Source organism: Camelus ferus, chromosome 34, assembly GCF_009834535.1.
Source record: "Camelus ferus isolate YT-003-E chromosome 34, BCGSAC_Cfer_1.0, whole genome shotgun sequence".
NCBI classification, from domain to species: domain Eukaryota; kingdom Metazoa; phylum Chordata; class Mammalia; order Artiodactyla; family Camelidae; genus Camelus; species Camelus ferus.
This window is the reverse complement of record NC_045729.1, coordinates 3767125-3788089: the sequence shown is the minus strand read 5'-3', so window position 1 is coordinate 3788089 and position 20965 is coordinate 3767125. Positions and strand designations below refer to the sequence as shown.

General features: G+C 41.1%; 2 protein-coding genes across 3 annotated transcripts in view; one reads left to right on the top strand and one right to left on the bottom strand.

Annotated features, from left to right (window-relative positions):
• Nucleotides 1-6455, top strand: part of MRPS35 (mitochondrial ribosomal protein S35) — a 29926-nt gene extending 23471 nt beyond the window's left edge. The window contains exon 8 of the mRNA XM_032473434.1: nucleotides 6100-6455. Coding sequence (XP_032329325.1) covers nucleotides 6100-6369 — 270 coding nt within the window. The 3' untranslated portion in view covers nucleotides 6370-6455. The remainder of the gene's footprint in view (nucleotides 1-6099) is intronic.
• A 3292-nt stretch (nucleotides 6456-9747) lies between these two features.
• MANSC4 (MANSC domain containing 4) overlaps nucleotides 9748-20965 on the bottom strand; it is a 14549-nt gene continuing 3331 nt past the window's right edge. For both annotated transcript variants that reach the window (XM_006194083.3, XM_032473433.1), the window contains exons 2-5: nucleotides 18340-18389; nucleotides 16478-17027; nucleotides 13592-13726; nucleotides 9748-11204 (exon numbers count right to left, since the gene is read on the bottom strand). In XM_006194083.3, coding sequence (XP_006194145.2) covers nucleotides 10531-11204; nucleotides 13592-13726; nucleotides 16478-16706 — 1038 coding nt within the window. In that variant the 5' untranslated portion in view covers nucleotides 16707-17027; nucleotides 18340-18389 and the 3' untranslated portion in view covers nucleotides 9748-10530. The remainder of the gene's footprint in view (nucleotides 11205-13591; nucleotides 13727-16477; nucleotides 17028-18339; nucleotides 18390-20965) is intronic.

Sequence of the window (20965 nt, the reverse complement as noted above, 5' to 3'; positions counted from 1 at the left end):
TCTACTCTTTTCGATATCCATAAACAGATTTTTGAACTTCAAAAGTTTTCAACCTCAGAAGTAAAGTGACAGAGTAACAAATAAACTGCCTTTTCAGTAATATAAAATGCAGCATACTTGTTAGGTGCTAGCAACAATGAGCTTACTGACGTAGCTTATTAATGATCTATTAATAAAGTTACTAATAATCAACAATCAAATTATGTCCAATTTTTAGGAAATACCTTTGCAACAGTTTGAGATACTTAATTTTCATGAGTGTATGTTGTGGGTTATGTGTAGATCAGGTTTGATTTTCATTTTATTATATGATTTTTCAAGTATTTAAATGAAAATTGTTCTAATTTCTGCATTATTGTGGAAGTTCTCTACAAAGGTTTGCTTCTGTGAGTTTATTTCATGATGCTGATCTGTATTTGACAGTGTTAATGGAGTCTGTAGTCTAGGATAATATTGGCTGCTCCCAACAAGATGCATCTCTTTAATGTGAAATGTACTTATGCATAAACTTACATATTAACTAATTATACATAAACTAATATTACAGTCTTCGTTTAAGAAAACCAATCAATTAAACATATTAATTGAGCTCCCGTGAAGAGTCTAAGCATTCTGGCTAGCCCAGTGACAGTAAAGGGTGCTTACCTGCTGCCTGTCCCTTGATTCCAGACAAATAGCACATCTGGTCTTTGTTTTAAAAGTGTATCTGTGGTGTTGCTCTGAGAGTCACCTGTGTCTGTCTCTCACTTTCTTCTTTACCTCAATGCTGTTTTCAAATGATCACGTTGGATGAATACAAAAAGAGAGTGGGGGATGGGAGAAGAGTTCCATTTTTTTAAAGTACTTTAAAACAGTATGTCTTTTTTAAAAGACACAAAACACCCATTTTTAATTCGGGCTAACTTTAAAGATCAGGAACCAAAAATTTATCTGTTATAACTTCTTCATTATATACACTGAGAAATTAAGACTTAAGAGGAGAGAGTGAGTGCTTTGCCCAAGGTCACCAGTGTGTGAACTGAAGAACTCAGCCCTGAACTGTGGCTCCAAGGTTCATATCTTTTCATGATGTCATATCATTTAGTTTTGTTCAACTTTGACTTCTGTTATAAAATATTAGGAAGTAAAAGAGATGAAATGAAACCTGAACTTGAGCTGCTAGTTCTTCTCAAACTCAATTATTGGGTAACTGAGAATTTATCTGTCTCCATAACCAGCTTTCAGCTGGGGCTTATGTCAGACTCACCTGTGAAGCTTTCTGAACCTGCAAATACTTACGCCCTGCAGAATCCAAATCTCGCGAGGTGGAACTTCACCAGGCGTATTTTATTCTAAAGGCTCTGATGCTGAGCTCCTGATGGTGAATGATTCCCCCAGTCTTTGGGTGTTACTAATAAAGAGACTGATTAGAAGGTTGGTATATCTCTTTTAAGACAGTTTTTGTACATGTGTCTAGTGTCAGCACTGAGGGTCTGATAGGGGAATTAGAATGAAAGGGACAAGAAAAAGGAAGGATTTGTGCATCAGACATACATAGACCCTTTTTGACTTGCTGTGGCTGGTAGGCAGCTCGCAGCTGTGGTTTGATGATATAAGGAAGTGACACTTCTCATACTCCTTTGCCTTCAGACAAGGCTTCGTTTTATATCTCGTGCAGGAGCCGACCATATACTTACAGGCCATTAAGAAAAATTCATGATCGTTCCACCCAGTGGCTGAAGTCATGAACCCGAGAGGGCATCCCCTCTCCCCTGAGACCTAACACGTCACCAGGTCTTTTCCATTTTAGCTGTTAAATGTCTGTTCAAACTGCTTTCTCCTCTTTATCGCTACTGCTGCTCTCCTAGTGTGGGGCTTCATCATTTTCACCTGAATAACTGTAATAGTCTTATTGATTTCCCTGTCTCATCCATCGTCCATATTGCTGTTAAAGTAATTGTTCTAAAAAACAAGCCTGTTGTATCACATTCCTTTATAAAATCCTTCAGTGGTTCCCAGTTACCTAGGTAAAAAATCAGACTCCTCAGTGTGTCTGTTCACGGCAGTTGGCCTCCTCATTACCAGCTCCTCCGGAGATGTGGGCGACACATCCGGTACCACGATGAGCGTCATGTGTTCTTTCATGCCTCTGCATGTGCTCTTCTCTTTGTTTATAACCTATTTTCAGATTGATCAGCCTTGCAGATTCATGTGCATACTGTAATACACCTCAGATGTAACCTCTCTTAGATGTTTCCTCCCATCCTTTCCCCCTCCTCCCTCCAGCAGTTAACATTTCTGGTAATTGGCTGTGTACATGTCTGCCTGACTCCATCCGACTGCAAGGTCACTCAGGACAAGGACTGTGTGTTTCATTCATCTTTATCCCTGGGACCTAGTACAATGTCTGCCATATCAGCAGTGAATTTAAAAAAAAAAACAAAACCGACTCTGATTTGAATTGAATTCCTTGATATAGTTAAAAACTTAGCTTTGGTAACTAGATGAATTGGCAGTGAATTTTTTATCCATTGTGGATATTTACCTCTTCGCGTTTTTTATGACTCTCGAATAACTTGTTTTTTTTGAATAGGTAAACTGTTTTCCCTCATCTAGCACAGTGCCTCACTTGTCATCATGAGAAGTGGAATATTACTGTGATTCATGCCCCCGGCAGAGGGAGTTGTAAATAAGACGGCAGAAGGTGACACGTGTGTGTGTTTGGTGGAACAGATGGTTCTTTGCCTTCTGTTACATCAGAATTCACTGACCGCTGCGTGAAGTAGCTACTGTGTTTTCCTTCGTATGGAATTTATGCTTACAAAGAGAGAAGAGCTGATAGGTTCAACTTCCGTTATTCTTCTGTTCTTTTTACCACGTCTCTATGTTCCTTGGAACATGTATTATCACTAAGCAGCAGCATGATTTGGGGCAGATTATTTAACTGCTCTGGGCTTCAATTTCCAGGTCTGCAAAACAGATGGTAATAGTACTACCTTAGGGTTGTTGTGAAAGTTAGATGAACTCATGTATGTGAGCTGTTTACTCGTTCCCTGCCACTTTCCTCACCTTGGCCTTCATTCAGCCCCGAACGTACTAAGCTTCCTGCCTCCAGCCTTTGTGGACGCTCTTTCCTCTACGGGGACCCCAGGCGTCACCTGACTGACTCCTGCTCACCTCCAAGGCCCCTGCTAGGCCGGCAGCCCCAGGGCAGCACAGCGCCTGGGACAGTAGTTGTGCAATAAACATGTCCCGAGTGAACGGATGGGAGAATGAATAATGGAGCCAGCTGTGTGGACAAGGGAACAGGATCGTGTGGGGTGGAAGGTTGCTTCCTCCAGGGTTGTTGTCCGCAGACTCTCTTTGTAGGCCGGGAAGGAGAGACTGTGTATGTGTATGTGTATTATACACACACATACATAACGTTAAATGGTTAACTTGTAAGTGTCTCAAGGTCAAGGCATTAAAATAGAAGTCTGTAAACTAATCAGGCCCTGCCTGAATGATGATCGATCTGAGCTTCCTTTGGTATTTTTAATTCCCCCCTCCATAGATTGAATATACTGTTGTTTATGCTTTAAAGTTAATACATGGCAACTGCACTTTACAAGTTAAAATACAAAAAATTTTGAAATCTGAAACATCCCCAGGTGACTGTGGCCCTCTGTTTAACTTCTGTGATATGTTCTGTCTGTAGAGATGTTACAGTCTAATCCAGCAGGTCTTGATAAGGACTATATTAGGTAATACATACATAGACGTGTCTGAGGTGCCTGGTATATAGCAGGTATTCAGTTTGGGGGGATTGTTACTATTATCGTCTCAGAATTTATTTCAGCTGTGCAGAGTTGGATCGTAAAGCTGGAGTATGTGGAGAACGTGAGTTCTGTTTAGCTGGTGGCCGAGGCCCACACTGCATTGCATCTGTATGGGAGGAGTAGCAGGCTGTGCCCTTCACAGAATTTGGTGGCTGTCCCTTACCAGTGACTGTTTAGAACAGCAGTAAATGTAAATGGACATTATCCTGTAGGGTAGGATTTCCCAACCTCTTTGCTGTCGGTGCGCACACAGAAAAGTCCTTACTGAGATGAACGGAGGAGGACGCTTGCGGGGGCCCCTGCCGCTCCAGGCTCCCGCTGGAGTCAGCATCACGGCACTCCTGTAAACACGCCTCGGCAAGCCAGTGCAGTCCAGAACTGTACATACCAAACGTAAGGGGAGGAGTTAAAAACGTTGACATTGTGAGTGGATTTACTTTGGTCATCGCCTCTGGTTAAGCATCCATTTCAAACTAGTTCAAAAGGTCCAGGTAAACCTAGGTGAAATACATAGTTTTTTAAACAGCTGAGTCTCTTAGTTGCTTGTCTTCTAACCGTTCAGAGTGCGATGGAGTGATAATTTTGCTTAACGCTTTATAAAATGTATTTGTTGACCTCTTCAATTAAGTGTACTTCACTTGTAAGTTAGAATCATGAAGAAGCTATGACATCATCTTGAAACAGTTACAGCATTGGCAAGAGTAGGTAGGCCCAATGATGTACTTAATGTAGGGCATTTCGTTTTTCAAGGGGTGACATTTATTCTTTCCTTACATATTACAGTAAAAATCAGGTAGAGAAGGGTAATTTTGTCGGTTATTTTTTTGTAACGTATAAATTCAGAGTTTGGCTGTTAGAAGTTATTTGCGACAGGCTTGTTGGGGTGGGGCACAACAAGAAGTTATTTTACATTATGCCTGCCCCCTCTGCCAAGCTTAAAGCCTCCCTACCAGGTAGAAAGGAGGCACAGAGTTGATCCTCACCCGCATAAGATGTTTCTAGAACACAAGTAGGAACACTGTCCTCGGCCGTAAACTCAGTACAGCGGGTGGAGCAGACAAAGGGGAGCTGCGAAGACAGACACCCTACTTTGGCCCAGGAATTTGGGATCTGAGGAAACACCCTACCTCCTGTTTCCCTGGTAGGAGAGGGTACACGGTGAGACGGACTGAAGGGGGGTTTCTCCTCGTGGGTCTGTGGTGGGGGAGCTTCTTTCCTGGGCTTCGGTGATCTGAGTGGGTTCGCTGAGTCGGCGGCATCCCCAGTGGCCTGCTTGCCGTTGGTGGGGCCCCTCCTTATCCTCGGAGGGATGGTGTTCGGTGCTTTTCTCTCTCTGTGGGTGCCTGGAGTCGGGGTGGGGATGCGGGTGGCACGGGTGGACGCTGCTTGTCTCCTGGCAGGTGCTCACTTGGTTCTGAGGACCTTGGAGCTCTGTCTGCTCAAGCTGAGGTCTGTTTCAAGAGCAGTTTTCAGATTTAAATATTTCTGATAGCCTTACAAATCTACCTAACTTTTAATACTTTAAAAAACTATAATTTGGGGGTTTACAACCTTCAAAAATTGTTGAGACTAGTGGATCATTTTGTAATAGCCTACGGCTCAGAATATTGTTATGTGTTAATTTGGAAAGAATGTGGCTGGTATGAAGCACTTCTGTGAACCAGGGCAAGTTACGTATTAGCTGTGTTGCCTGATTTTTTTCACAGAATGTTACATCTTCATTTAAATCCTAAATCTGAATTTCATTACCCCACCAGTGTTCCCTAAATAACCGGTAGTAATTTTTGTAAGAAAGAATAGTAACAAAAGTTATTTCCATTATCGGAACAGAAAATAAAGATTATAACAAAATTCCAGAAGATACGAAGTCATTATGACTAAAAATCACATGTACTTTATGTTTTAAATATTATTATAATAATTGGTCTTCCCTGTCAGCCCCACAGGCTTGTTACAGAGAGAAGTACCGTCTCCTTTCAGCTCTCATTATTTTTAACCTCAGAAATTTAAAGGGTTGGTGTGTTAGAGTTTAGGGACTAGAAGGCTGTGAGGAGGGAGGGGGTTTTCTGTATATTTCGGGAAACAGCAGTGCTTTGTAAGTGCAGCTTGCAAGGCAGGTGATGTGTAACCCATGTGGGTGGAGTTAGCGGGTGGTAAGGAAGACTGGAGTGTGCGGCCCGCAGCTGCTGGTGCAGGGGCACAGCCATGCTGGGGACGGGAGGTGGGTCACAGTGCACGTACGGTGTTGACCAGACTGTGGATGATAATTCTCCAAATTCGGGACTTGTTTTTTACCTTTCAGAAAATGGAAGAATGGGAGAAAAAGAAGACTGAAGCAGACATGGAAGAGTATGTGTGGGAAAATAGCTCCTCAGAGAAAAACATCCTGGAAACACTTCTCCAGATTAAAGCTGCTGAGAAAAATCTGGAATTAAGTAAAGAAGAACTCCTGGCTACTAAAGAAGTTGAGGATTATAGAAAGTCTGTTGTTAGTCTTAAGAATGAGGGGGACAATGAAAATACCCTTTCTCAGTACAAAGAATCAGTGAAGAAACTATTAAATTTGACATGAATTATGTAGAAAAATTGCCTTGATTTATTAATTTTATGACATATATCTAATCATCTAAGCTGATATAAAGTTGAAAATGTTTGAAAGAAACCATTGTTTTACATCAGAGTTAATATTATTCCTTTCATCCTAATGCACAATGGCAATGATTGTCCAAAAGTTTTCAATGATTTTCAGAAGTCTGGGGTGGTCAGACTGATTAGATGTGATTTCCTCTGGTTCTAAAGTGCTTGGATTTTGTTCCTTCCATAACAAATTTAGTATTCATACATATACATTTTTTGTTATTTTATCACCTGCTATGTTTCTTTCCCTACAAATTATCACTCATTGGTTGCTTTTGCATAAAGATTTTGGTTATTTGGGAAGCTAGGCCCAGAACCCAGCCCGCTGACTGAAATTCAGTGCGGTGTTTACATTACTACTGTCTCCCTAACCGGTTTTTTTGGCAGATGCTGACGGATGAGAAACAGGTCATTGGCAGTATCTTCTAACCCAGAAAGTCTGTTCCATCCGCCTGTTTTGGGGTCACTTTATGTTGATTCAGTTCTGCTTGGCGTTCCGCTTCACATTTTCTGCAGCTCATTTTTCCAAGCCCAAGCTTGCAGACAAGTGGAAATGGAGATCAGCTGGTATAGTATTCGCCTCTCTGGATGCCCCAGCTAGAACTTCCACAGCTCGGGACAGAGATGAGGTATAAGGACCTTGTATTTAATTGGAGTAAATGGCAAAAGGATAACTGCCTTAAGAAACATTTCATTCAGTTTAGCTGTCACTTCAGTATTTTTAAGTGTGTCTGTTAAGTAATTTCTTTAAAAGTAGTTGACAAGTGACTAACTTAAAATCAAAATAAAGGAATTATTCAGGTTGGTAATTGCCTAAAACTTACTCTGCTTGACGAAATTAGAGAACATAAAATGCCAAAAGGAATTTCAAAACAATTGCCTGAAAGAGTTTTTAATAAATTGAAGGTATGATTTGGTATCAGCAAGGCCTGGAGTTTGTAGGTTAAAAGGACAGTAGGGCCTTGAGCACAAAAAGGAAGTGGAGGTGTGTTGTATTCTATTGGATGGAAATAGCAAATAAAATACAAAGTAGAAATAACTGAATTTTTGATCAGGTTTAAAGCATACTAAAAGTATTGAAATGTTACATTTCTTAGAGACTCAGTTAAGTAAAATTCAGATGCGGAAACAATATTGAAGAAAGAAACATCTGGAAACAGCAGAAGCTCAGGAGAGGTGGTCATCTGAGAACATGTGACGAGGTGGGAGACTAGGGTCCCGGTCCTGTAGGACCAGCGCCATGCAGATGGAAGCGGATGGAGTAAATATGTGCAGTAAAGAACCTGGCGCAGAGAGAGGCCTGGCCTCTCCCCTCAGCTCCTGGGAGGTACTCTGTCGTACCTCATCAGGTGTCTTTGTTTAGGGCAGGACTTGGTCGCAGTGGATTTTAGGGTGGGCTGGCTACACCTGATCATCTTCGGCATGCCAGAAAAGCCAACCAGATGTCTAGGGTGGGGAGCTTTGAGTCAATCAGTCCACCTGGCAGCTGAGACCATCTGCCCAGGTAACTGGTCAGTCACACCTGTTTTAATGGGGCCTCAGTAAACACTGAGGCTCAGGTAAGCTTCCCTGGCTGACAGTGCGCTGGGCTTCCCGTCACACACTAGCACTGGGAGCGTGCTGTGTCCTGCCCCCACGGGCAGAGGACGCCAGGAGCTGTGAGTTTGGAACCTGCCAGAACCTCATCCTGGGTGCTTCTTCCCTTGGCTGGTTTTAATCCGTATCCTCTCCCTGTGGTAAACCATAACTGAGCATAACAGCTTTCACTGAATGTGAATTCCTCTAGTGAGTTACCGAACCTGCAAGTGTTTTGGGGCCCCTCCCACTCCTCCGAACTTACAGTTGGTGTCAGGAGTAAGGGCGGCCTCGTAGAAGGCCGTGCTCTTCCAGCCTCTGCAGTTTGGCTAACTCTGAGCGACTGACCTAAAGGCTGGGGCTGTGGCCTTGATGCCTAACGGCAAAATCTTAGAGCTGTAAGATGGATACAAAACTGCCTGAAAAGGGTAGCAATTTGCTGTCATTGTGACATTAGCAATAACTAATCAGCACTACTTGTCATTAGATTCTTGTCCTTTAAGTTATTAATTGACCCAGTATATACCATGAACATCATTTTCATCCTGATAATGAGGATTCTAGGGGACACTTTGCTGTGTTGATACGCAGTCACTTTCGCTCCCCCCTCTAGAATTACATAGTACGTAAGAAGTAGAGCAAACCTGTTTTCTTAATTGTATGGTGCTTTAGTTTTTTCTTGGCATGTTTTGTTTCCAAAATTGGTAAATACAATACTGGACTATTATAGACTATTTTTCCCCCCCAAATTTCTGGCTACTTTCAGTGCTGGAAAGACTTCCACGTCATGGTCACTTCCTAATTGGGTGTAACAACCTTATCCTTAGCTGTTGACCGGGCCCTCAGATCTCTGTTTCTTTAAAAGTTTTAAATTCTTTTCAGAAGTTCTCTTTGGTCCCTTCTGCTTCCAGTTAAGGACATGGTTTCTAGGCCCAGTCGGTCTTGCTCCTTGGCTGACTGTTCAGGTTGCCTCTCCAGTCGAAGTTTACTCAGTTTATGTGATGGTGGAAGGTAGGGGCTGAAGAAGAGGAGTATGAGTTTGTTTTCTTACAAAGGTAAATATGCTTTTCCCCAAATTACAGTCATTACTATAAAACAACATCAATTTTGGGGAATGAATAAAATTCTGAGAAACCTCAAGGATGAGACCCCCCCCCCTTTTCTGGCAGCTCTAGTTTGTTGGGAAAGCTTTAAACAGTTTGCATATACTTGAAAGAAAAGTAAGTAGTCTTTTACATATGGACAAGTAATTTTTAAAGACAGCTTCCTGAATAATTTATGTATCACTTTAGGATCATTTGAATCTTGATATCTACCCCCACCACGGCCCCCCAAATTGCATGGTTTTGTTCCTAAGGCATTAAGAAACAGAAATTTATGGCATTTATTATGAATAGCAAATTAAGGTAAATTGATTAAATTTTTTCATTCGGGCTTTCATTTGTGGTTATTCTGAGGAGACAGAATAAAACAACTGTTTTATTAACTTGATAACAGAATTTCCTCTCACCTGTTCATTATCTTTAATGGCTGCCTTTTAATGTCTGTTCTCATATTTAAAAAGATTTTCAGGGATGAGATTAAGGGCCTAAAATTTTAAATCACCGAGACTTGAATTACAATTTTCTATACTGGAGAGTCTAAGATTTAGGGGTGTGTCTGTTGTGAGAAGTGGACGGAGCTGAAATACCCAGGGCTAACATTTCCACCTGGGAAAACAGTTTATACAACCGAGGGATGTGAACTAAACTGCCAAGGTTTATTCAGCAGAAGTCAACAGAAAACTCAAAGATCTCAGTGCCATAATTACTGAAAGCCAGGCCAATTTTAGAAAAAAGAAGATGATGGATTAGGATTGAGAAAAACTCATCAATTGAACACAGAAAATTAAGTAAAAATCAGCAAACTTTTGCTCATAGGTTAGTAACTATAATTGGTTAGAATGTTTTTTTGCTTAAACCACTAAAAGATTTCATTAACGTATGTGACAATAATTTGACCTTGATGGGAGACAAGTATGATGTTACAGTGTCTTCCTGTATCTTTTTTCCATGCTTATTAGGGAAATGGAGGCTTTTAGTCCAACAGTGATTTCAAGCCTGGACTTTTGAACCAGATTGTCTCCTAAGTCCTGGCTTCCCTACATCCTAGCCGTGTGAGCTTAGGCAGAAACTTAGCCTCTCTGCTCCTCAGTTTCTTTGTCTGTAAAATGGGATGGTAACAGTATCATGGTTAGTAATAGTATAGCTAACTCAGAGTTGTAAGGATTCAACAAATTTATACATGTACAGCACTCAGAGCTGTACCCACATGGTGCTAAATCACTGCAGGGGTCAGAATTTTGGAACTCTGGCAAAGGGTGCACTATTCAAAAAAATAAATAAAAATATCAAACATGGGCCTTTTAGAGATTGGTATGAATGGGCATCTGTGCTTTTTTTTTTTTAAACCAAACTGCCCTCGTCTTACGGAAAACTAAAAATGATACTCTTGAAAGCTACACTGCTCCCATCTTTTACTCTCAGGATCTCTCCTTCAGAATGGTACATTTTTTAATCTGCCTGGATCCCGACTTTCTCTGTCCTGGTTTGTACTGGCCCTGCCGCCTTCGACAGAACCCAGATACCAGGATGACCACACAACAGCAGAGAAAGACGACAGAGGTGCCGAGGGCCACAGGAACCAGCCACGTCGCGGACGTCCCAGGCGCCCCGTCAGCTGCTGGGTCCTCACTCTCAGCTGTCTGGTTTCTGCTGCTGTACCCTTTGGTTTTGTTCAGTAGTTGTTTGCTGCTGTTGAGTCGGGATGGAATAGGCATATGAGACAGTTTTGTGTCTATGGGCACAAAGAAAGGAGAAACAGTCTTGTTATCTGGATTGCCGATGAACTCAGTACTGGGTGACACCACATTTACTTTTGCGGTAGTGGCGTCGTTCAGGGAAATGAATCTTGCCCAGGAGTCTGTGGTTAATTCCTTTGAATACCTGGTGGTGGTGGTGTTTGCGACCAAATCTTGACGTGTGGTTGACGATGGAGCCTCCATTGACGGTAGCATTTGGTGTATCTCGGTGGCTTGTTGTTTATCTAAATTCATAGTTTTTAGAATCCTTAGTCTCTCCCACGTATTGGAGGAAGAACGAGTATTTAGATATGTGGGCAGTGACTGTTCAAACACCAGCAAGTCTGGATCTATACCTGAAAGATAGACAAAGCATTGTTTAAATTGTATTTTTAATTTAAAAGAGAGGACCTTCGAGCACCATTTGGAGAAGTCTTGGATTTTGCCACTATGGTTATTGAACTAAGCTAATTTCAAGTTCCACTGCTGTATACTTCCGCTAGGCTCGGAGACACAGCGGCCACATCAGAATTCATCTTAACTTTCTAAGGCAGTTTCTGTTGTGATGGAACTTGGCTACAAGGTGGAGAAAACGTTGTGTCCGCTGGGGCTTTGGGGGCAACAACAGCAGGGTTAGGGCAGGGGCTGCAGAAACAGTAACCATCTGATATGTTTAACGTGTTAACGTTAAAATGGGGCCTGAGATGTGGAACTATTTAAAATTAGCAGAGCCGAAAGTCTCATCCCTTTCCAGGTGGTGCCTGCGGGTCTTCAGTGTGCTCTCTTTTCTTGTAAACTAACTCCTTTCTCTCTGACTTCGAAAGCTCTCAGCAGCTTTCCGCTTCCCCTGATGGTGGTCACACTGCTTCCCTTTCAGTCTCTCCCTGTTCTCTTTTCCTCCCAACACAGCAATGTCCACTTCCTGCATTTCCTTTCTGACTGTTTTGTGCCTTCTGAATCTTGTTTCCATTCTCCCAAACTCTGCCAAAATTCTGCTTTCCTTATTTCCTGATCACTTGTGTCTCACTGCTTTGGCTTCTCTCTTGTCCCCGAGACTGCTGGCCATCCTCTGCCTGAATTCTTCTCCCATGACTCCCTGGACCCCACATTCCTCTGGCACGTTACCTCGGACTGCCTGCCTCTTGTTTTTTCTTTGTTTTGCTGGTTCTCTCCCAGGTCCTAATGGTTGTGCGGTTTCCACAGTCGTTAGTCCCTGGTTTTCTGCTGTATTTCTCTTCATCCTATACCAACCCCCTCCAAAGAGATTGTCCTCACCAACTGTCACCACTACACGGATGGCCCTGAAATCCACATCCCCAGTTTCTCCCTCCTTGAGCTCTGATCTCATTTCTCCTGTGCTCTGGCGAGGTTCCCACTTAGACATCCCACATCCTCATGAACATTCTCAAGGCCATCATTTTGCCTGCCCCCTCACCTTGTTCAGCAGCGTCGTCATTCTTCTGTCACTCATGCTGGACTCGGCACTGCAAAGGGATTTTTGGCTCCTCCGTTCTCTCCTTTTTCTTTATCCAAAAAGTAACCAAGTGCCTTTCAACTCCTTCCCAATATGCTGGTAACCACCCCTTCTCTTTGTCGCAACTACAATCACCTTGTCCAGATGTAACATTGCCCTGACTGCATTTTTTAACCTGCACCATGCATCTAATTCTCCTAGATTAAGATAACCAGACACATCACTTTAATGATAGCTTTTTCTCATTAAATACTTTTGTTGGTTCCATATTTCTGACAAAATTAAACCAAAACTCTCCTCTGTCCTTTTGTCACCTGGCCTACCTATCTCACGCGTATGTCCCCTGTAGCCCTAGATGTCCGCGTATTGTAGCCACATCAGTTTCCTTACTTTCCCAAGTATGACACGGGCTCCTCCTCTTGCCTCTCCCTGGCCTCTTCCGTGAAGCCTCCTCTGAATAATCGAGGTTTCTTTAGCCTCTCCTGCTTTTGAGCCTTGGCAGCTGGTTGAGGCAGCATCACACATTTTTGTATTTACTTACTAGTTTCACACTAATTGTAAGACGTGTCTCATCAACTAGATTTTAAGGAACTCGAGGGCAGAGACATGGCCGCAGTCTCCTGCAGTGCTGCGCAAAGCCCGGCGCGTTCCATGTTCAGTAAGTTCAGGTTGACGAAGACGTTTACCTCCTTTGTACTGTGGTGGCAAAAATGTATTCTTTGATGTTTACTCATTTGTACCTTGAGATTACATACACGGGCAAAGGACACTTAAGTATGTATTTTTCTAAAGTAAAATGCCCTGGTTATTGTGGGACCAGTGATACCCTGCTGTGTGGCAGGAAGTGCATTTCCCCGCCCCTCACGTGAGTATTTGTAACATCTTTGTACATAGTGTCAGATGCCCTCACAACTCACACTCAGCATTTTCTTTATTTCCTAGTGGCATCTTTAACTACTGTAGTAGAAATACCTACTTTGGCTCTGGCTGAAGGCTCTTGGGATAAATGTGTTCATTTTTGAATCCTGTTCAATCACATATGATTTGTTATCCAGGGTGCACTCATTGCTGATGATCATGCCAAACTAAAGGGAATTTCTTCTTAGTTTTCTGCCCTGGAAGCCCCAGACTTTTCCAGACAGAGTTCACCAGAAAATAATGATCTAGAGATTCATCCGTGGCTACCGTCAGCCCATTTCTAGGTTACACACCTCTACTAAAATATTACCAACATTCTTCAAAATACATACAAAGTACATGGATCATTACCGTCTGTTATGTTGTATAAAATGGCACTGGTTCCAGGCTCCAATATGCAGCTGTCCAGGGTTGGGCAGTGGACATGCAGACAGTTGACATTGTCATGAATGGGGTCGTGGAAGAAGACAGCCAAGTTACAGGAAACTGAAAAGGAAGCAGGCAACGTACATCTGCAGACGGGCCTGATTCCTCCCGCCTGCTGATCTCTGCGTAGCTGACATTTCTTTCAAGAACCCGGGATTAATGGTACGTTGCAGGGCTATGTTCAGACTTCTGACATTATGAACTACAGGAACTATGACTCTGGGAAAATGCCGTTTCAACAGGAAATATCTACTGGTTTTCTCTGAGTAATCTTCCACACATTCCATGCTCCACCGGGTTGCCTGGAATGCTTCCCAGTCCCAGTGTTTTTTGTTCATGAGAAGTTCAGTTGGCTACAAACAAACCTGTGGGGATTTATACATATCACATTTCTAGGTGTAATACCCTCTCGGAATGCTAAGGCACCGCAGTCCACCAGAGAAAGAAATTGGCAAATAAATGGACAAATGCTGTCACAGAAGGGAGAGTAACAGGAAGGGCAGAAACAGGGATGACCTCATTGCTGGGCGAGGCCCAGGTGGTGTGAAGGCAGCAGGCTGGGTGAACATGACTTTGACCCCGACTGCAGGTGTGCACCAGCCCCAGGCTGCAAAACCACGTCCAGTGAAAAGCTAATCAGTGTCATTCAAAGAGGAAGGGAGCAGACAGACAAGGCTGCTAGCATTAGGAACTCCAGTGGGTAGGGGTACATCACTTGCTCATGCTGCCTCCCCTGTCCTAAGTAAACTGGCTCCTTAAAACACATGGTGTTATTTCTGGAAAAACCATTGGTTGAGTGCAGATCCTCAGTCTGTCCTCCCTGAAGTGCAACACAGATTTTCTTCCTGCTGCAGTGCAGTGGGAACCATGTGGTAGGGAATATTCATTGGCCCAAAGGTATCAGCTTCTTTAATAAAATGAGATTACAGAGGGATAGTGTATGATTACCAGATCTCAGAGTATGCCTACAACTGCTGTGGAATTGTGGCCAGAACCTGCCTGGCTTCTGTGTAAGGTTAACTGCGAGAGTGACGCCTCCCCCCATGACTTCTGGGACACCCCATGTTTCTGCACTCTTTATTTTTCCAGGAGAAAGAATAGAACGAAAGTCAATTAACGATACATTGCTAATGTATTACAGATTACAAATGCATTCTTCAAGGACTGTGCTGTAAAACTGAAGGAAAAGAGATAAAAAATACTCAAATGTTGACATCTAAATTTCTGATAAAAAAGTATTTGATGCTGTAGGGAGCAATTTTTAAAGATGTTTGACATTTTGCATGTCCATTTCAGAGTCCCAGCTCTGAGCAGGTTAGCTATTACAGGATTGTGTCATTTTAAAGTTCTGGCTTCCAGCTAAAAACTGGGCTCTATGTTCATCCCTTTTCTTCATCTGGAGAAAGAAAGCCACAACGTGGAAGCCACTGGGGCTCTGAAGTCTTGGAATTCTATTAGATGCTTCTAGTACCCCTGGAAGTCCAGAGGCCACAGCATCTCTCGTGTGGAGAGTCAGGTAAGTCCACGTCCCAGGAAAAGGTTGAAAAGGTACCACTCCTCCCTCATCTCCTTTCAGTGAAGGCTTACGGGGTGAGAAGCATCTGCAAGCTGAATACCCAGATTTGCTATCTTTTCAAAAAATTTCCCTTTAATAAATTAGCTGCTGTCACCTGTGCCTGATTAGCTTCTGAGGGCTTACTTAGTCTGTGACAGCTTCTCACACTGTGGTCTCCTGACAGTCGGTTTCAACACTCTGAGGCGCTCCAGTCTGCATCACGGAAATCTTACGTGGATAATTGGAAAGGAGGCCTCGGCAGTTAACGTCAATATCAGACCACCAACGTGTGGAACAAGAAGAGAATTACTGTAAAGTGTTGTCGCTTTTCTTGTTTCTTTCTAAGCATCTCTCAAAATCTTGGAAAATTAAAAAATAAAGTCTTTAGACAAACGTAACTTGAAATTCCTCAGTGATGAAAGGTTTTCCCAATTACAGGCCTTATTATCGTATTATATGAATGATAGTTCACCTTGATTCTGGATTTCAGACCAAAAAAGCTGTTAGGATACTCTGAAATCTTATGTTTGTTTGTTTGTTTATTTGGTGGGGGGAGGTAATTGGGTTTATTTGTTTATTTTTAGAGGAGGTCCAGGGGGTTGAACCCAGGACCTCATACATGCTAAGCATGCGCTCTACCACTGAGCTATACCCTGCATGCTAGGATACTTTGAAATTTAATTTATTTCTTCCTTTCTTTCTTTCCCTCCCTCTCTCCCTTCCTTCCTTCGTTTTTCTATTTGACATATATCTCCTTATTTCTTTCAAATCATGAACCACAATCTAAATTCCTGTTCAGTGCACCCCACATTTGGTCAACCCAAGAAAGCATATTTTAAAAGTGTGATATGATATCAATATCACCAAAAGAGCTTTGAAAAGGAAATTATTATAAATATTTTGGAAACTATATATGCTGTATTTTGAGCCATAGAAATATTGGTAGTTGGCCCTCAAGGAAATATTTTCACTTAACACTTCAGTGAAGAAAAGAGATTCTCTGTTACCTGTAGGCGCATAGACTCCTAGGTCATGATTAGATTTGTAAACCGAGCCTGCACTGGCCCCAACTGCAAAACCAGTCTCAATGTGTCTCCCTCTCTGCGCTCCCCCACCGCCCAGCCCCACCTCATCCCAGGGCATATTCCCCAGACCTTCTCCACCGTTGACTGGACCCTCTGCCTAGGGCTCCTTTCTTAGGTCTTCATGTTTGAAGTTTCCCCCAATTTTTGCTCAGGCGGGTCATGAACACTTACCATCCTTCCTCAGACAGCAGCTCCGGCTGCATTTCTGACCAGTGCTCTCGGAATAATACTTCAAGAACTGGGCGCCCAGCTTCTGAGACTCCTCCAGGTCAATTAGCAGACCTGGGAAGCGACGGATCCAGCAGCCTCTGTAAAAAATGTTGGGGGAGCAGAGAGCTTCTGAGGTCGACCCCATGCTGAGGAGCAGCACCACGCCCGCTGCCACCACCGCCATGTGCATTTCCCTGGAATGAAGACTCGCCAGTAAGTCTGATGACCGGGCAGAAGCTGGAGCTGACCATCAGGGTTTAAAAGAGTTTCTGGAAATTCAGGGCTGTTGCCAAGGGAGAGCTTCCTTGGACCTTTCCTGGCGGGTCACTTGCTAGAAAAATGAAGCGGCTCTTTGACGGCACATTGAGTTTTCTTTTGTTTCTTCCCAGTTGTGCCCTGGGTGAACATTTGACCTGCTGGGGTTAATTCTGAATGCTTTCCAGGCCATGTCAAGACTCTGTCCCTTAGCTTCTTGAAGACGTAGACTCTCCCCTCTGCCTTTCTTCCTTCTCTAAAAGCGAATAGTCACAGACACCTTTTACTAAGTAAATATAAAGACAAGTCGAAATCCTAGCCAAGAGTCTTTCTGGAGAAAACAATGGTTTAGTCACTTGACGTCAGATAAAGGGAGGATCCATTTCACCAGAAACAAGACATCATTTTGTAAGGGCGCCTCTGTATGGTTTTTTAAAGAAACTTGTGCCGGCAGATTATTTTGTTTGTTTCAGTCATCTTTTTTTTTTTCTTTGAAATGTATTCAGATTCATTAGAAAACTAATTTAAGCACTGGTTTAAATTTTTTGCTTTTACTAAAAAAAAAAAAAAATCTGAAAAGTAGATGAAAACTCAAAATAAAATAAAAATTTAAAAATTTGTGGTGATTTTAAAAACACTGACTATGAATACTAGTCATTTCTTGGGGCCAGGCGTTTTTTTTTGCAAAGGTCAGCCACAAGCTTTTTTCAAAGAAGATGAAAGATCCAGCCAAAAGAATATCCTTAAATTGTAGATGGAACACCCATTTAAGTATATTTTGTTCAATCAAGGAAAAAAGAGCATAATTTACAGTGAAGATTGGGAAGATGTTCAAACTGGGGGTTGCCTGTTTTCTGATATTTGTGTTTTCAAGTTACAAAGAAGACTTTGTGAAGCACAGACATAAAAGTATATGCACCTCAGAAGCAGATGCAGAAGCCAGAAATGCGCATTAGGAAAAAAGTTTTAAACTTCTAAATATTAATAAAGTAGCTTTAATGATAATGCCAAAGCATTTGAAAAAATATTTAAGGCACTGAAAATGGCCTACTTTGGTGAAGATCGTGTGTTCCATATCCCATAATATCCAAGATGAAATTAGTTCAAAGCATAGAACTGTTGCTTTTTTTGTATCCATTTTCACACAAAGCATTAGTGGTAATTAGTTTGGGACATAAAGTAATGTACTGCTCTCTTTTTAAAAAAAAAGATGAAACTTTTTCTCTCATCTGTGATCTATGTTCCTCTCACACTTTTTTGCACACTCACTCACTCACTTGACACAAAAATGTTAACATTCTTTGAACTTTCATCTGTCCACCTGTCTCCTAATGATAGCTTAATTATCAAATCTTTTGATTTTTAGAAACATATAATATTAATAATTGGTAATGAAGAGGATGATATTCAAAAGGCTGAACAGCTTTAAAAACAAACATTTCACTTCTGAGCAAAAATTATATTACAGACTAACTGCTAACCTTGCATAATCCACAGAAAATGCACTAAAAATGATAAATACTTTATTCTAGTGAACTTCTCTTAGAAAGCAAGTTTCAGTGGCTTACCTGCAAATAATCTGTTCATCTGTTCCAAGGAAAATGAGAAAAGAGGCTTCCTAAAGGCAAAACAAGAAGACAGATGAGAAACAAAAGATCACTCTCAGTTTTATCACAAGATTCCATAGCCATTTTGATTAGTTCATGCCCTGGGAACATAAACTGGAAAGTCAACTTTCTGACCTTCTAACCTCCATCTTTCAGTCACATTAAATGTGGTTTCTTTTGTGTGACATATAATTCCTTGAAGTTCTCATGTTCCCTGCAGGCATAATGGAACAATCCACAGTTGTCTAATCCTTTTGCGGTCAGACGATGGTCAAGGGGAGATCAAAGTTGCATTTTAAAGAATCTACCAGTTTCAGTGTAAAGGCATGCTTTAAAATTAAACAACAACAACAACAAAAACAAATTTGGGGGTGATTGATAAACACTGAGCCTGGAAACAGTTACCTTCTTGGAATCAAGCATTTTGCAAAGAAGAGATTAAAAACCAGACTGCAGGGGCAGAGAGAGGAATTCAAAAAGAACTGAGACGTGTGGACCAGAAGCATCCCCCCCCCCCCCACCAGCCTGATTAAGTAGCTCTAGTGTGGGAACCAGAATTCTTATTTTAATAAAAAGTGCCTCAGGTGATTTCCTAAGGTTTTTGGAAAACCCTGAAATAAGTGGTTGAAATAAACGAATGTTTTGCCCACGAGAAGATGCTCAACTGGGATGAAATAGAACCGTTCAAGAACTGCGCTACTTTAAACTAATTTAAACTGCCCCACGTGCTTTAGTGAAAGCAAGATATTTGGACTTGCTTATTAAAAACAAAAAGAAACAAAGTTGTTTTAGAAATACTGGAGGGACTAAAAAATAGAAATAACTTTCAAGTGATAGTGAAGTAATAGCATGGGTTTACTAAATCCAAAAGACATTTGAATAACAGTCAATATCTCATCCTTATTTTAAAGATGCTAATTGTTTATCTACATTTTCATTTCATCGGGTCATAAAATTGGTGGACATCGTTTTCAAAAATGGGGCCTGAGAAATTGGAATATGTCATTACTTTTTCTTAAAATATTTTGCTTCTATTAAATTGATATACATTCACTTTAAAAATCCAAACCATACAGAAAAATACAAAGAGAAATAATAACCATTCAAGATCTTACAATTTTAACATTTCAGTAAACATCTTTCTAGACATCTCTATTAAAAAATAGACACATATATGCAATTTTACAAAAATGCAATCATAGTTCCAGAAACTCTTTTTAAAAAATCCAGTGGAAAATTATATGCTCAGTGTCTCTAAAGAAACCTACATCCAAAGATGTAATAGCTCTATGGTATTTCATTCTACATGTGTACCAAAATTTTCTGTTCCTCAACTTCCTACAATACTTAAAATAGTATTATAACCCACGTAAAGCACTTACAACATGCCTGAAATATATTAAACATTCAATAAATATTAGCTACTACTATTACTAAACACTTTTCAACTTCTTTATTATTCAAAGCAACACTGTAATAAACATCTTGTACTTTGGTATTTTTCCATTCTAGGTCAAAAGGTATATTTTTCCATAAATTATTTTTTTTTAAATTAAAAAAAATTGAAGTATAGTTGATTTAAGATGTTGTGTTACTTTCTGGGGTACAGCAAAGTGATTCAGTTAACATATGTATATATTCTTCTTCATTATAGGTTATTACAATCTATTGAATATAGTTCCCTGTGCTATACAGTAGGACTTTATTTATTCTGTATATAGTAGTTTGTAGATTTTCCAAGAATTCTTAAAGAAATCATTTATTTGACCATTATTTTAGTCTTTTGTAAAACAGATCATGATGTAAAGTGTTTGAAGTGAATCATAGTACCACAAAGGCCAGTCTTTATTACTCACTGATCACTTAATAACAGATCTATAAATCTCCAGGTATAGACAAGCAACATTTTTACGAAGCTTAAACTACTATATATAAAATAGATAAACAAGTTTATTCAATATCTTGTAGTAACCTATAATGCAAAAGAATATAAAAAGGAATATATGTATGTATATGTATGACGGAAACATTATGCTACACAGCAGAAACTGACACAACATTGTAAACTGACTATACCTCCATTAAAAAAAAAAGAAAAAAATAGTCTTTTGTAAATGAAAGAGTTTATATAAATTTGACTGCATTTCTAGCTTAACAGAAAACTTGACTTTGGGCCTTGATAAAATGATTTGATCTTTAAGAGGCCTTACAGGATAAATGCCCAGTGCTGTCAAACTGAAACCACAGATTACCTGCCAGAGATCTACTCCGATAATATTACTGTGTGTGAACTGCCTTTCTAATGCACATGATTTTTTGGGTCTATTTTTAAAAGGCCAGAAAATGCCATCTGAGGCATATCTATGACAGTTGGGAGACAAAAGCATCCATTGGTGGAAGATTCTAAAGGGACGGAGCAGAGACTAAGAGCCTGCTCTTCCTGGCTGACCCACTGAATCTGGCATTGTTGCTGATGGAGGCAGGTGCAAATCAACCCCAGGTCCAAGGCTCTTTGACACAGGGGGCGCCGCCGGGCAAAAGTTTCCCAGCTCAATGCCTAACGCTGGATGTGGAACTTTACCTACCC